Raw genomic sequence first — 15,128 nt, 5'->3', positions numbered from 1 at the left:
TATAATACTATATAAAAATTTAATATTAAATTAAACGTTAAAAAATCACACAAATCGATGTGTTCAGATATGAACTGCCTCGTTTTAAATGAGATGCAATCATCTAATTTTGGAACACACCGATTCTGTGAATACCAGCCATTTCAGGTCATGTGTTGAAAACGACCTAGCATGGCGGAGTTATTGCATGCATTTAGTCGTGAGGATAAATCTACGATAAAAACAGACGTTGTGGTGAATAAGTTAATTCTCTTTTGTATTAACACCAATATTTGAGTTTGCTTGAGTTTTTCATTTATCATACGTCGCATAAATAAAAAGTTTCTCAACGTGAATTTATTCACAATAAGGTGGTGTGTGCGTGTGCCAAGTTTAGATCAGTGAAAAAATTATAATTATTGTTCACGCGTTATTAACCCTAATTTTCATGAAAATATATTTCTTTTTTATTATTACGAATGGACGCGATTAATTATTTACGGTTTGAGGGTAAGTTTAAGAATGGCTAGCGATTTGTCGAGTGAGGGTACTGAAACAATAGGAGTGTTGGATGAGAAGGAAGAAGGTGAAATATCCTTGGAGGATGTAAGTTCTTCCGAGGAGGGACACTTAAATTACGGATATGGTACTAGGGTTTCTCAATGTACAAACTGTTTGTCATCTCAACATAATGCATCATGGTGCACTGCTCCTGCCAAGATTTATCCCTCCAGGAGCTGTAATAGAAGAGGTAATTTAAAAAGCACATTTTTTTTTTTAATATTTTTAAACAATGTCCAGTTAGAAGCACTTCCATGTTAAAAAATTTAAAAAATTTTTCATTGATTAACTTACAAAGATATTGTTTTACATATTCAGTATTATGTGCTTTACCATAAAAAATATAAAAAAATGTTATAAAATATTTCCTTTTTTATTGTTTATATACATAACATACTTTTGTGTACTGAACATTATTTGTTCAGATCTTATTATTATTTGTTCCACATGCAATGTATTATCATTCTCGACATATCATGTTCTAATCAAGTAGAAGTTGACCTTATTCTACAAGATGCAGTCCAGGGGAAAGAAAACCGTCATCAAATCAAAGAATCAGGATGTATCGGTACAAAACATATAGCCTCTACTCTTCAAGAAAAAAATGACGATCTTGTGCCTATTTCAAGTGACAGCGATATGGAAATTGTTGGTCTTGCAGATAATTCTAAACAAATTATAATACATTCCACTTCAAAGAGTCGAGTGAAAAAGAAAAGAAAAAAGAAGAGAAATCATACACCTGTAATGTCAATAGAGGATGTAGTTTCTTCATCTACTATGGATATAGTTATGACAGAGTGTGTTAATACATTAAAACATGATGTGACAAAAAATACTTGTAGACCACATCACAGAGAGATCAGTCCTGTTCATGGAAGCAATAGATCAAGAGTAATTCCAAGAACACCTCCCAGAAGGCATAGATCTCTTATAAGACCACGTTCTCCTTTCAAAAGATCAAAATCCCCACTTATCCATACTAGATCACCAACAATAAGAAGATCTCCTAGAAGACTTAAATCTCCTAAGCGGTCACCATATAGATCCTCAACAAAAGCAATGCCTAGAAAGACATCACATCCTGAATTGTCATCTCATAATTATGGTAATATGCATAAATTACTAAAAAAAGTCAGACAATTGGATTCAATGGGAACTCATTCATTAGAAGAAACTTTAAGTAAAAATAAAGAACATGCATCTTCGTTAAAAGAGAAGTTAACAAATATGATGAAGGGAGTTTCTGACAATAATAGTGACATCATAAATTCTTCAAAAGAGAAATCTACTGCACATGTCAATAACAATGTATCTAATGATGCAGACGAAGAAGAAGACTTAGCACTACTAAGACAAAAGGCCCTTGAAACAAAACAAAATAAATCCAACAAACAAAATGATCAACCAAAGACTGAAACTGCAAGGAAGGTAAATGTAAATATAAACGATGATCAAGATGAAGAAGATCTGAAACTAAGAATGATTGCACTTCGTTCTGCAGTGTTAAAAAAACATCAGAATAGAGTTCAGAAAGGCATAAAATCAGGAAAGAACAAAAAATCGAATGCTTCCCGCAGTGAAAGTCCGTTCACACAAAGCTTTTTAGATAGTATTCCCATACCTGGAGAAGAACTATTAAATTTTGCATCACCACCTCATACTCCACTTCCTATAAATGAAAATAATCATACAGAAGATATGGAAATAGATACAGATGTTGAAAGAGAAAAAGAAAAATTGCCATATTCTCCAACAGACAAAATTACTGCCAATATATCTATGGATACAGAGTTGTTAGGTATTCAACCATCTGACGTATCATTTATCAGGCTTAATGAAGCAAATAACAGTCCAAATTTTAATGCATCTATAATGTCTAGTCAAGATGATCAAAAATCTTATCAGGGGAAAATCATTGAAAATCGAAGTTACTTACCAAACATTGTATATTATGCAACATCTCAGAATCCATTATGTCCTACAAATGCAAATATGCAATATTTATCAACCAATCCAGAAGAGACTTCTAAACCAGATTTTATGAAAATACATAATTCTCATGCAGATGTGTATCAAAATACATGCAATATTGACAAAAATAATACTACTCCTGAATTTGTAGATATTAATTCAAGTCAAGAAATGCCTTATTCTCCAACTGATACCCCTGTATATGATCCTGACTTATCACATGTGCTTCCACAAACTCTTGGTCCACTTACTACCTCAAATTCTTCCTTAGTTTCTTTGGAATCATATGCTTCTAATGCATATGGAAATAGCGAACAATATAGTCAGGTGTCAATAACTCAAAATGCAGAAACCACAAAACAAGCCAATAATATAAATGAAGATGAACAGCTAAACAAAGCGGAAACACTTTCACTGGATCCAGTTATTGGATCTGCTACAACCTCTCTTACAGAATCTGTATCACCAAGTAGTTCAATGATAACTATTGATGATCTTCCTGAAACTGATGCAGATGCAAATCCACTAACTGATCCTCTTAGAAACATAAAATCTATAGAAAACATTCCAAATGATTCTTCAAATAATATTAAAGAAACAACATCAGAACCACTTTATATGAAGGGAATACCAGATGTTACCAAAGATATAAATAAAATACCGACATTAATCAACAGAACACTTGTACCAGCACCAATTTTGAAAACAAATAAACAGTTACAACTACCTTTACCTGCAAGAAAAGTTGCAGTACAACAAGAACCAACATTTAAAAGTGCAAAAATGCAATCAGTTGACATTAATGAAGAATCTAGTACAAAGATGAATGCTTCCTTCAAACCAATAAAGTTACAGTCCATCCCACAAAAGTCTCATTCGGTTTTAGACTGCACTGCATTTCAGGAATTTTTACATGAAGATACAACTGATGAAGTATCTGCAAATAAAACTGATACTTTGGTAGCAGATAGTAATGATAGTTCAACTCTGGTACAAAATAATACAAGTCCAAAAAGTTCTGATAAAATTTGTGATATTAAAAGTCCAACACAAAAAAAGAAGAAACTTCTAAAAAAAGGATTAAAAAGGAAAAATACTGAAAAAGTACCATTGCTTGCAAAAAGGCATGAATCATCATGTACAAATAGTGACAATATAAATATTGTAGATAAAGAAGATGATAAAGATAAAACAGATGATAAAGAAAATATGGAAGAAGTTCAGAAACAAATGGATATGGAAGAGAGTATCAATACATCTAACTTGGAAGCTTCAAAAATTATTGATGATGAAAACAATAAAATTTCCTCAGAAACAAATGAAGATGTACAAACTGATGATACTTCGGTTAATGATTCATTAGAACAAGCAAAAAGTACAGAAGATAGAAGGCAAAGTCTTGATGAAGATGAAGAAGCACTAAGAGCAATTTTATTAGCTTCTTTACCAAAACGAACAAAAACCACTAACAATATTCCCAGTTCAACAATAACTACAACAGTATCTACTGTATCAAATCAAGTGCTTGCAAATGAAACTGTATCAACAAATGTGTCTTCTACACTGGTCGGTGGAAGCGATACAACTAATACAACAAATGCTGATGTTGCAACATCTTTATCAAGTCCACCCATAACTTCATATGGTTCTGAAAATGGTAAACATCAATCAAATGCTGAAGAAAAAGTAAAACCTGTTGCACAAGGAGATTTATCTGTTGGAAGTGTTAAAACTTTGAATTCAGTAACTTCTGGGAGGAAGAGATCAGTTCCTATTATGAAAGGTCCACAGAAGAAACTTGTGAAAAGAATTTCAATTCCTGCAAGTACAAAGGTTGTAAATAACGCGAAAAAGTACCAAAATGCAATGATTCAAAAGAAATTAAATTTACAAAAGGCTACACTTTATAACAAACAAAAAATAGCAGAAAGTAAAATTATATGTAAAGTACAGTCTAACGACAGTAAGTGGTCTGCTAATGCAAAAACATTGTCTGATATACAAAGAATTGTCATAAATTTAGAATCTGACACGGAAAGTGACTCTGAATCGGAACGACAAAAAAATACAGCTGTTCCGTCGTCTAATTCTGTCACGGCAGAAAAACCTCAAGCAACGGTAAATTCCACAGCTGAGTTTGAAAAAAATTTAGATCAATTTTTACGTGCTGTACGAAAAAAACAAGAATCTATGGCAGCTGCAAGACCAACATCAATCTTACAAACAGCTAAAAAGGATACGGTATTAGCAACAAAACAAGACAAATCAAATTCGTCTAATGTTCATACACCATTGGTAAGAATACTCTACAATAAAGTATTTCATTGCTCATAAAATATTTATCTGTTTGTATATTTACAGGCCGTTCGTCATTTACCCGCATCACAGCAAGAGGAATATCGTCGATTGAAGCAACAAATTTTAGAACGCGAGAAACTGAAACTGCACAGAACTATAGAGAATAACAATTTAACGAAAAATAAAAGCGTAGAAGTACCTACAAAGCCTGCATTCCCCAGCAGCCCAAATAAAGAATCACATGCAAAGCTAAATCAAACAATATTAACAAAAAGTCCAAGTGCACAACAATTGAACAAGGAAAATTGTTCTAAAAATGTAGTGGATTCGGTAAAAAATACGTTTGTATCGTCGACCAACGTTCAACTGTGTACCAATAAAATAAATAATGTTGATAAGCAAGGAAATACAAGTCCGAATCAAACAAAAATAATATCAAGGCCTACAATAAATTCTAATATTCTTGTACCCACTGAAACCAATCCAAGCAACATTGAAAGCGAAGCAATTGGAAACTCTGTACAATCAACAAATACATCGCTGAAAATTTTCGAAACGTCTACCCCTAAAGCTCATACGAAAATTTTACCCGGTTTAAAAATTTTGTCCACGAATGAAGTAAACGAGAAGTATATGCAAGTACAAGTAACAAACGACAGAAACGAACGGGTGGTAACAATAAATGATAAAGTGACCTTAAGCAATAAAACAGTAATTAATCGAGATGAAAGTGTTTCTGGTAGTAAAAATGGTAATAATAAAGGTACGTGCGATTATGACATAAATCAACTTATACAAACCGCAGAGAAAGACGTGATTACCAATGATACTCCATCCGGTGATAACAATGTGATAGACTCAGATGCATCCACTACTATTTTATCAAGAGAAAATCAAAGTACTGGAAGGAAAGAAAGTATTGATACATCCGAATCCACAATTCGACTTTCACAATATGAAGAAGATAAACGTACATCGTTGAATTCGAACGCAGAAAATAGAGAAGACGTTCATTTTCTATTGTTCAAAAATAATACATCGCCAAAGGGTACAAGAAGTATAGAAGAAAATTGGGAAGCACTTAAAAAGTATGTGAAAACAGAGCTAAATACTCTTATTGATCTTTCACGAGCGGAACAAGAACAACGTTTAATGGATACGGAACAGAAATTAGTTCTGAAACGGTAATTACAAGCAGTCAAATATCTTTAATCATATATTAACGTTGAATATGTCTATATGTAATAATTTATTTGTATATATATGTTGTTGCTATAGCTATACAATCTTGGATGATTTGGCGGAAATGTCCGGTAATCTTCGCCAGTGGCACATGGAACGGGACTTACAAACAAATTTGGCCGCTGAAGTTAAAAAACTCCGAGAGCAGCTCAAAGTTGCTGAGGAGAGGTTGCAAGTGCAACGTAACCGTATTAATAGTATAGGTCCAAAAGTAGTAGCGGCGCATGGGAAGATCAACGCAGGCCGGCAGGAATGTTTTAAACTTGCAACTATTTGTTCAACCTTGGGAAGTAGTATTGTAGGAACAGAATACAAGTAATACATGAATCATTGAATGAAATAACAGTATCACTGAAAATAATTATAATATACTATATTAATAACATATCTGTTATTTTTTAGGGTACCTGAAGCTGGAGCACAACTTTTAGATTGTAGATTGAAAGAAGTAGCCAATCATACGCGGCAACTGTCACGAAAAAAAGTACCATCTATCGATATTTCCGAAACATATGAATCAAGACTGGGAGAAGAAACTGTTTCTACTACGTTTACAGAGGTTTCGGAAACTACAGATTTATTAGAAGAGTGTAATGTAGATAATCTTGATACAACGATTTTAAACAAGAACGAATTTCTAATAAAATCAAATGAAACTGAAAAAACTGTACAAATAGAAGTAACTACGGTAAATGTAAATGAAGCAAGTAAGGACGAAAGTATGGTACTAAATAATTCAGCTCCAAGCAATAATGAAAGGAGTATATCGGAAGAAAATAACACAGAACAAGAAGTATCTGCTAAAGAAACAAATTTAAGTGATACTCCTGTTGTTATTACTGGTAACCTTAATTCTGAAAATGCTCAAGACTTGAATAATAAAGAGGTAACAGATAGTAATGTAGTAGTAAGGCCTGCAACTTTAGAACCTGGCAGCGAGAAAAGGAATTGTACGAAACCCGAAGGAGAGTTTCAGGCGAAGAAGACGCTTTTACCTTATGAATCAATACTAACGTACTTTAAAGTACCAAGGTGGGTTTCGCTTTCTAAATATTTTCCTAATTTCAGTTTCTTTACGAATAATATAATGCTTTTCTAATTGAAATTTTCCACAAAAATTTTGAGCATTTTTTTTGTGTTTTTTATCATTCTTAACCAGGAACACGAATCCCAATGGCGTCCTTTGCCCATACGAGCTAATGGGAACCTGCAGTGATGGAGATTGTCAATTTGTTCATCAAACAGAGAATCAAGCCAAGTAGCATTTAGCTACTAAAGTGGCATTATTAAGTTATATGTAAGGTGGTTTTAATCTTTAATCATAAGATTCAAAGGACATTATCAAATAAGAATCAAGAATTTTATTGAAAGTGATCGTACTTTTATATAATTTACATTGGAACATTTTTTATCGTAAGTAAATGTTATTACTTTTATAATTGCAGGTACTATTTGTGAGGAAGCAATATCCCGTATAGAAGGCAAGAATCCTGTTAACAAGCAGAAGTAACACCTGAAGATGGTAAGTTGTCCTCATCATGGCAGGAGTTTGTGCACAAATTAAAGTAGCCATTTTATTACATAAGGATCTTAAATTTTAAATAAAGCAAAAATTTTAATACCGTGCTATTTCAAGCTTCTATTCTAACGAAAGTTTAGAGAAGATTTGCTGCAAGTGTTTATTTTTTACATATGTAAAAAGTGTCGTATATAAACTGCAAGTAATTAGTGTGGTTAATGTAAAAGTAAAAGAAGAAATTGTTGACCGATTGTTGAAGACAGCCGTACAACAGGCCAACGTGAGGCATTGCAACAAATATTCATTTCGTACTTCTATATAAGTTACCTCATAAAAGTCTTGTACCTGTATAATAAAAGATTGATATTTTTTTCTAATTGTGAGTTTATTTGTATGACGAAAATTTATGCGCCAGGTGTAAAACAAAATTTACTGTCTTATCTAAACCCCGTATTTATCACCAGGAAACTCTCCTTGAGTTTTTCCCTTATGCCACGGAAATTTACCCTCAGCTCTAAGATTATCCCAATGATGAATCCAAAGATTTGGACATATAGACGTGAACACTTGTTTGAACCAATTACATGCACTTGTTTCCTCTCCTAAAATATGTTTGCAACGATAGAAATCAGTGTACATTACCCAACAACGTAACGTTTGATTTTGTTGTTGAAATCTAAACAGTATTGAAAATTCATTGATAATGTTAGAGAAAACAGTTTTAATTGCAGAACTAATATGTATTTTAATGGAATTATTAAAATAAGAATATTTGGGAAATATAATAAAACACCTTGGATCATCACCAGGCATCGAAGTTTCTGTACGTGTTTTTTCTTCTTGTTTAAGACATGGATCATCTTCATCTACCTCTATAGTTATCTTTTTCTTCGGTCTTCGTTCGTCTGTTGCAGTATTATCATTTTCAATATTTGTTAAATGTGCATCATATATACGATGCATATCATCTTTATATTTATTTTTAAAAGTCCCTTTCATTTTATTACTTTCATCAGAAGCCATTGTTTTTTGAATTTATGCTTTACTTTTGAAGTTTTATAAAGGTATGTTAAGTAATGATATAGTCGTCGATGTTAATTAAAACATACTTTATTACATTGTGGCAATTCAAATTTTTTAAGTACGATGCATACGAATATACGTTTATGCATGTGAACGCCCTCTTTACATTCAAATATTTCTTGTCAATAGCTTATTAATTTTACTCTATAAAACTGATAAAAAAATATAATCTTAAAAAATTTAAACCAGATTAACTTTAATATCATTATTAAAAATTTCATTTGAACTATGATTATTTTTATTTTAAACGATAAAAATTTATGCCAATGAAACAATAGATACAATGTTTACATTTAGTATAGCCAACAGCAAAGTGCATGCAAATGAAGTACAAACATAGACGTATGAATGGCGGCATACGCAGGGAAACTATGAAAGCATACGTGTCGTTGGACAATTTTTGCAAAGTGTATTTTTCTAACATTTAAAAACGCTGTAATATAAGTATGATTTCACCAGGTCATTTACTTCTTTATGCTATTGTATTTGCAGTAATATGTATAATTGTGGTAGGTTCTTAGGTTATGCCACTACTTGTACGTTATTTAAATTTGTTAATGAAAAGAATATTATATATTTTCAGTTTTCTATAGCATTATTTATAATAACAGAACCACATCCACATATTTGGAGAGATGAGAAAGAAAAATATTTCTTTAATCCAAAGACAGAAAATTCTGAAGTTTTCCCATCTTTACATGACAGTTGGAGTGTACATTTAAGTGTGATTGTACCAGCTTATAATGAAGAGCAAAGATGTAAATATTAACTATGTTGCAGTAATTATAGTATTGTAAAATTATAATCTACTCATATGTTTATTCCATAGTACCTACAATGCTGGATGAATGTTTGGAATATTTGGAAAATCGTTTAAAAAATGGATGTACTTATGAAGTGATTGTAGTTAGTGATGGAAGCACAGATAAAACTGTAGATATTGCACACAATTATGCATTAAAACATGAAAATATTAGGGTACTAAATCTTGTTAGAAATAGAGGAAAAGGCGGTGCAGTCAGACTAGTTAGTAATAAAACACATTCTGCATTAAGCCTTACAATTACTATCACTGTTTTTTATTATAATTTATTTTATTTAAGGGTATTCTAAGTGCAAGGGGCAGTGCAATATTATTTGCAGATGCAGATGGTGCTACTAAATTTAGTGACTTAGAAAAATTAGATAACAGTTTAACAAGTATTTTAGGATGTAAGTTATTTTTTAATTTATGATTTAATGTATAAGATATTAAATATTTGATAAATGAATATCATTTTTTCAGTCAATTATGTAAACAACCCAAATGAAGTTAGTTCCTCTCATGCAGTAGTATGTGGTTCTAGAGCTCATCTAGAGGAAGAAGAAACAGCCAAACGCACATTTTTTCGATTATTGTTAATGCATGGATTTCATTTCTTAGTATGGTGTTGGGGAGTGAGAGGTATCAGGGATACACAATGTGGCTTTAAACTTATCACACGGGAATCTGCAAGAGCTATATTCCAAGCTTTACATGTTGAGCGGTGGGCATTTGATGTAGAAATGTTATATATTGCGAGAAAACTAAACATTCCTATTACTGAGATTCCTGTAAATTGGACGGAAATTGAAGGATCCAAAATAGTACCCCTTTGGAGTTGGTTACAGATGGGCACAGATTTATTTTTTATTTGGTATAAATACAAAATTAGGGCATGGAAAATAAAAAGATCTAAACAAATGTAATACAAGGGTATACAATACGCAAAAAACAAAAGTTTTTTTCATTCAACATTTCAATTATAAAAATCAAATAATTTTGTTAAATATCAGGGTTAATATGATAATCATAAAACATTTTTCCTTTGTGAGGATAACTTATATGTGTGAAAATTTATAAAGGTCTTTACTTTATTTAACAATCATACAAAAGTATGATGGATTATTAAGTTTTTACAACTGCATTATGTTAGGTTAATTTAACCAACTGCAAGGTACATTACCATTTTTTTTTCAATGTTTATTCTTTTACCTATAATAAACTTTGTAAGGTGTAATAATTATTAATAATAAAGAATATTTTGTAATCAGAAAATTTCATTCAATCCATACATTGATCATATTTTCTGAAATTTGAAATAATTTTCTAGTAACTTCTTCTCTTCCGTTAAAAACAACTAGCACTATATTATATACGCAAATCCAAGGTGTGTAAAACGACAGAATTCTCGTTGGTGTGACGTGTACGTGACGTTGATTGCATTTCTGCGAAACTTTTTGCAAACTCAATTCACGTTATTTTATTTCGTCTTTCATCATAATCACTTGCAAAGTAACATTGAGTAGTATAACTAATAAAGATAATTACCGTTCATTTTATATTTTACGACAATCAAAATTAATTTTAAAATGTCTTTTGTGTCGCCCATGCCTAGTCGAGAATTCCTCTGGGATGTTTTCCAAAGGTAATGTATTTGAATGTTGTTAATTTAGTTGATTGTTTCAATACATGTATTTTTTATATATGTTATCATAAACATTTTCCACAAGAGGAATATTTAAATATACTGAATTATGTAGTTTACCGTTAATTATATGTCGCTTATTCATAAATTATATGAATTATGTTAATACGTAGAAAGATATATATGTATTTATTTGTAGATTTAAAAATAATCCAAATAAAATTTCGTTAATAAATAATATATGCCATACATGAAAGTTTAATAATTTTAACTTGTATGTTACAGAGTTGACCAAGACAGATCTGGTGCAATTACTGCAGATGAATTACAACAAGCTCTCTCAAATGGGACTTGGACACCATTTAATCCAGAAACTGTTCGTTTAATGATTGGTAAGTATGTATTTTGTTCAAATATTTAAAATGACTATGTGAATTGCTAGAACCTTGAGAAATGTTATATTATTGGAATGTAGTGCATTTAACAGGATATTGCTCAAGTAGATTTTCCTGAATAGATTTGCATGGTCTTTTAAATTTTTAATATATCTTTAGTTAATTTTATTGGTGCAGGTATGTTTGACATTGACAAAAATGATCCTGGTTCTTCAGGTATGTTCGATAAAAATCAGAAGGGAACAGTCAGTTTTGAAGAATTTGGAGCTTTGTGGAAATATGTAACAGATTGGCAAAACTGTTTTCGATCATTTGACAGAGACAACAGTGGAAATATAGACAGAAATGAATTAAAAACAGCTCTCACAAATTTTGGATATCGGCTATCAGATCAAATAATAGATACACTTATCCGTAAATATGACAGAGCTGGCCGTGGAACTATTTACTTTGATGACTTCATTCAATGCTGTGTTGTATTATATGTAAGTATAAATTCATGTAACATTTATTATAAATTATTCATCATGCTTATTTGAAAAAGAAATGTATGTTTTATTATGCTTGTATTCACTTTCAGACATTAACTGCTGCCTTTAGACAATTAGATACAGATTTGGATGGTGTAATTACAATTCACTATGAACAGTTCCTAGGCATGGTATTTAACCTTAAAATATAAAGTATTTTTGTGCTTCATCGAAGTTATTCTTGCCTACCTTGGCGCCACGTTATTTATGATATAAATATTACACCAATTTTTTGATGCCAAAACTGGAAATTTTCGTATATTTTTTGAAATTTCCAGAACAAATTAAAAATCTCATATTTAATGTGCTTACATGTTCAAGTTGTTCAATTATAAAGAGTCAGTCATATGTATGTAAAAACATTCCTAAAAAAATTGTATAATGCTTGAGTGTCAGCATAAATATTTAACTATCACTATTTGTTTGTCACGAGAAGATAAAGATATATGTTGCTGAATTATTCATTAGAATGTTGAGAAAGAAAAGACATTTAAGAAATAATTGTTAAACAGTATGAAAAATTTTAAATACTTCTCATCTATGGAATAATAAACGATTGAGTCCATTTTAAAGATGAAACAAAAGGTTTTCCACAATTTACATAATTTCCTTCATGCAATGTACAGAAGAACAGATGTCAATTATTTATCAAAAACTGATATCAATCATATTACCTTTAGGTACTTTGTAATGTAATTTGTATTGTATTTTCTTACTACATAGTACTATTTCCTCCAAACATTATTAAATAGTATATAGGTTCGTTAAAACAGTTACAAAGTTTAAATTACTTTGTGCTTTCTTAGAATATAATTATATGTGCTACTTTAATTATGTATAAAATCTATATTTCTGTACTTTTTTATTATTATTGAACTGAAAATAAACATATTACACACCCATTTCGTTTATTAATTATTATTTTAAGAAAAACTGCGATTATTATTTTCTAGCATATAAAATAAAGTCAAATAAATTTACACAGTAGAATAATTTACAAATACCACAAACAATAATTTATATATTCTTTAGAAGCATACTCTCCAGATTCAATCGTTCATTTCTTGTTTGTCGCGAAGTTGGGTAATGATAATCTAAAATAAAGGATATATTAATACGAAAAAAGTATTTTTAAATATTTGAAAGATATAAAGAAGATTAGTCTGTTTTTATCATGAACTTGGGAGGTTTCTGTCAATCTCTACCAAAAGTGGTAAACAATTAAAAATTTTTATGATCTACAGCATATAGGTTAATGCTTGCTTTTCGAATATTTTATATAAGAATTGTTTGCTATGTTTAACAGGAACTTCACGCTCACTTAAATGGATCCTTAAGCACGGATACATTAAAGAAATTATACAAACTGCAAAATCCTAATTCAGAAGGTTGTGAAAACATAGTTATGAATGTCGAAAACCTTTCGTCATTAGGCGAGTACGAACGATAACTAACTACTTATTAAGTTTTATTTCTTTCTATGCATTATATTAGTTTATTATACTACAGATCTGTACTAATTGCTTATAGATGTTTCAAAGTATTTGACATTGCACATTCATTAACAGTAACACCAGAAGCAGTCTTTCATTCTACTTACAACACAGTTAAAGAATTCAAAGAAGATAATGTGATATATTTGGAACTTAGAAGCACTCCTCGTGCTGTTCAAGGAAAAATGACAAAAGAAGAATATATAGAAGCAATTATAGAAGCATTCGAGTAAATACATTTTAATTCAAATGCCTTTTGTCTTAAAAAAATTAAAAAGTTAAACCGTTCTTTTAATGCAATTTTGTTTTGTAATTATAGAGTCTGTCAGACAGATTTTCCAAGTATATTAACAAAGTTACTACTTTCTATTAATCGTAAACAAGGGTACAAGGCAGCCCAAGAGAACATAGAATTAGCAATACATTTCTCTAAGAAATATCCACAATATATTGTAGGACTTGATCTCAGTGGAGATCCAATGACAGGAGGTGCATTTCTTGAATTATTAAAAAAAGCTAGAGTGGCTGGTCTTAAAATTGCAGTTCATTGTGCAGAGGTAAAATGTAGTAATATTGTTATGTTTAAACTAATGCTAATTCAATTAAATTTTTGAATATGCCAAGTACTTTTTTCCCATATAGGTTTCAAATGAAACAGAAACAATGGATATTCTTGAATTCAAACCAGATAGATTAGGACATTGTACTTGCATTCATCCCACTTTGCAAGGATCAGAGAGATTATTTACTATGCTTCTTAATTCGAAAATTCCTGTAGGTAAGAGTGGTAAAACGACGAAAATTTATTAGTCAAATTTCACAGGAACATATGAAATGTTTGTTTCTTATTTTTTATCTAGAATTATGCTTAACATCGAATGTTCAATGTAAAACAGTACCTGCATATGAATCTCATCATTTTAAATACTTACACGAAGCTGGACACCCTGTTTGTCTTGCTGTGAGTGAAGTTGTTAATATTTATCTAAGTATTCATCCTAAAGATAACGTTTAATTTTTTTTAGACCGATGATAAAGGTGTTTTTCATACATCTTTATCCCAGGAATACGAAATAGTTAGTTCAACGTTTGGTTTAGGATACGAAGAACTCGTGAAGCTCTGCCAATCGTCCGTACAATACGCTTTTGCCACGTCAGAAGAGAAACAAGCCATGTTGTCTAAGATTGAAAATTTTAATCATAAAATGTGTGATAACATGAATTAAAATTTTAACGAATCATCGCTTACGAAACTAAAAATTGATATCGGTATGTAGAAATTCATAGCGTATCAAGTGTACAAAAAATTATAATATTTTCGTAAACACAAGCACTCGGCCAAATTAATAAAACAAGGTTCGACGCGAGACAGGAAATACGACAAAAGCAAATATGCGTGACATAAGAATACGTAACGAGGTAGCAGGACTATTGATATAAAAGTAATGTCGATTTTATTCGTTATGATATTCGTGGGCTCGTTTACATGGATTTACAGATAACTAAGTCGCTACTTACGGAGACTATAATAGTTAAATGTCATCAGTGTTTCATTTTTTTTTTTTTCTTCAATATCATATATAATATATACAACATTTATAATAATT

The 15,128-nt window shown here is 30.8% G+C and overlaps 5 protein-coding genes across 6 annotated transcripts; 4 read left to right on the top strand and 1 right to left on the bottom strand.

Annotated features, from left to right (window-relative positions):
- The first annotated feature begins 494 nt into the window (after positions 1 to 494).
- On the top strand, positions 495 to 7,316 carry LOC108570954 (microtubule-associated protein futsch-like). The gene is made up of 6 exons (XM_017932892.1): positions 495 to 730; positions 1,034 to 4,809; positions 4,876 to 5,996; positions 6,091 to 6,369; positions 6,457 to 7,086; positions 7,214 to 7,316. Exons 1-6 carry the CDS (start codon positions 502 to 504, stop codon positions 7,314 to 7,316), a joined length of 6,138 nt encoding a protein of 2,045 aa, XP_017788381.1. The 5' UTR covers positions 495 to 501.
- Positions 7,317 to 8,014: 698 nt separating this feature from the next.
- LOC108570953 (cytochrome c oxidase subunit 6B2-like) lies at positions 8,015 to 8,596 on the bottom strand. The gene is made up of 2 exons (XM_017932891.1): positions 8,367 to 8,596; positions 8,015 to 8,249 (listed from the first exon to the last, which is right to left on the bottom strand). The coding sequence occupies exons 1-2, from the start codon at positions 8,594 to 8,596 to the stop codon at positions 8,015 to 8,017; spliced, it is 465 nt and encodes a 154-aa protein (XP_017788380.1).
- A 405-nt stretch (positions 8,597 to 9,001) lies between these two features.
- On the top strand, positions 9,002 to 10,391 carry LOC108570988 (dolichyl-phosphate beta-glucosyltransferase). The gene is made up of 5 exons (XM_017932932.1): positions 9,002 to 9,165; positions 9,240 to 9,414; positions 9,486 to 9,682; positions 9,760 to 9,868; positions 9,942 to 10,391. The coding sequence occupies exons 1-5, from the start codon at positions 9,103 to 9,105 to the stop codon at positions 10,382 to 10,384; spliced, it is 987 nt and encodes a 328-aa protein (XP_017788421.1). The 5' UTR covers positions 9,002 to 9,102; the 3' UTR covers positions 10,385 to 10,391.
- A 483-nt stretch (positions 10,392 to 10,874) lies between these two features.
- On the top strand, positions 10,875 to 12,221 carry LOC108570989 (programmed cell death protein 6). 2 transcript variants are annotated; one of them, XM_017932934.1, is made up of 4 exons: positions 10,875 to 11,103; positions 11,389 to 11,495; positions 11,715 to 11,983; positions 12,079 to 12,221. In XM_017932934.1, exons 1-4 carry the CDS (start codon positions 11,048 to 11,050, stop codon positions 12,178 to 12,180), a joined length of 534 nt encoding a protein of 177 aa, XP_017788423.1. In that variant the 5' UTR covers positions 10,875 to 11,047; the 3' UTR covers positions 12,181 to 12,221. The 2 variants fall into 2 exon arrangements, with proteins under 2 accessions (XP_017788423.1, XP_017788422.1); XM_017932933.1 differs by having other exon boundaries at positions 11,676 to 11,983.
- Positions 12,222 to 13,202: 981 nt separating this feature from the next.
- LOC108570952 (adenosine deaminase-like protein) lies at positions 13,203 to 14,747 on the top strand. The gene is made up of 7 exons (XM_017932890.1): positions 13,203 to 13,241; positions 13,335 to 13,465; positions 13,559 to 13,750; positions 13,841 to 14,078; positions 14,164 to 14,299; positions 14,382 to 14,482; positions 14,547 to 14,747. The coding sequence occupies exons 1-7, from the start codon at positions 13,203 to 13,205 to the stop codon at positions 14,745 to 14,747; spliced, it is 1,038 nt and encodes a 345-aa protein (XP_017788379.1).
- The last annotated feature ends 381 nt before the right edge of the window (positions 14,748 to 15,128 follow it).

The sequence above is a fragment of the Habropoda laboriosa genome, unplaced genomic scaffold (genome assembly GCF_001263275.1).
Source record: "Habropoda laboriosa isolate 0110345459 unplaced genomic scaffold, ASM126327v1 scaffold88, whole genome shotgun sequence".
Classification (NCBI taxonomy): domain Eukaryota; kingdom Metazoa; phylum Arthropoda; class Insecta; order Hymenoptera; family Apidae; genus Habropoda; species Habropoda laboriosa.
The sequence above is the reverse complement of the archived record's forward strand: the minus strand, read 5'-3'. Positions and strand labels throughout refer to the sequence as shown.

Coding starts and splice junctions, on each gene's coding strand:
- LOC108570952 (XM_017932890.1), top strand. CDS start 13,203: ATGAACTTGGGAGGTTTCTGTCAATCTCTACCAAAAGTG. Junction 13,242..13,334: donor GTCAATCTCTACCAAAAGTG/GTAAACAATTAA, acceptor TATGTTTAACAG/GAACTTCACGCTCACTTAAA. Junction 14,483..14,546: donor GACACCCTGTTTGTCTTGCT/GTGAGTGAAGTT, acceptor AATTTTTTTTAG/ACCGATGATAAAGGTGTTTT.
- LOC108570988 (XM_017932932.1), top strand. CDS start 9,103: ATGATTTCACCAGGTCATTTACTTCTTTATGCTATTGTATTTGCAGTA. Junction 9,415..9,485: donor TTATAATGAAGAGCAAAGAT/GTAAATATTAAC, acceptor TTTATTCCATAG/TACCTACAATGCTGGATGAA. Junction 9,869..9,941: donor TTTAACAAGTATTTTAGGAT/GTAAGTTATTTT, acceptor TCATTTTTTCAG/TCAATTATGTAAACAACCCA.
- LOC108570953 (XM_017932891.1), bottom strand. CDS start 8,596: ATGGCTTCTGATGAAAGTAATAAAATGAAAGGGACTTTTAAAAATAAA. Junction 8,250..8,366: donor ATGCCTGGTGATGATCCAAG/GTGTTTTATTAT, acceptor AATACTGTTTAG/ATTTCAACAACAAAATCAAA.
- LOC108570989 (XM_017932933.1), top strand. CDS start 11,048: ATGTCTTTTGTGTCGCCCATGCCTAGTCGAGAATTCCTCTGGGATGTT. Junction 11,104..11,388: donor CTCTGGGATGTTTTCCAAAG/GTAATGTATTTG, acceptor TGTATGTTACAG/AGTTGACCAAGACAGATCTG. Junction 11,984..12,078: donor AATGCTGTGTTGTATTATAT/GTAAGTATAAAT, acceptor ATTCACTTTCAG/ACATTAACTGCTGCCTTTAG.
- LOC108570954 (XM_017932892.1), top strand. CDS start 502: ATGGCTAGCGATTTGTCGAGTGAGGGTACTGAAACAATAGGAGTGTTG. Junction 731..1,033: donor CAGGAGCTGTAATAGAAGAG/GTAATTTAAAAA, acceptor CTAATCAAGTAG/AAGTTGACCTTATTCTACAA. Junction 5,997..6,090: donor CAGAAATTAGTTCTGAAACG/GTAATTACAAGC, acceptor TTGTTGCTATAG/CTATACAATCTTGGATGATT.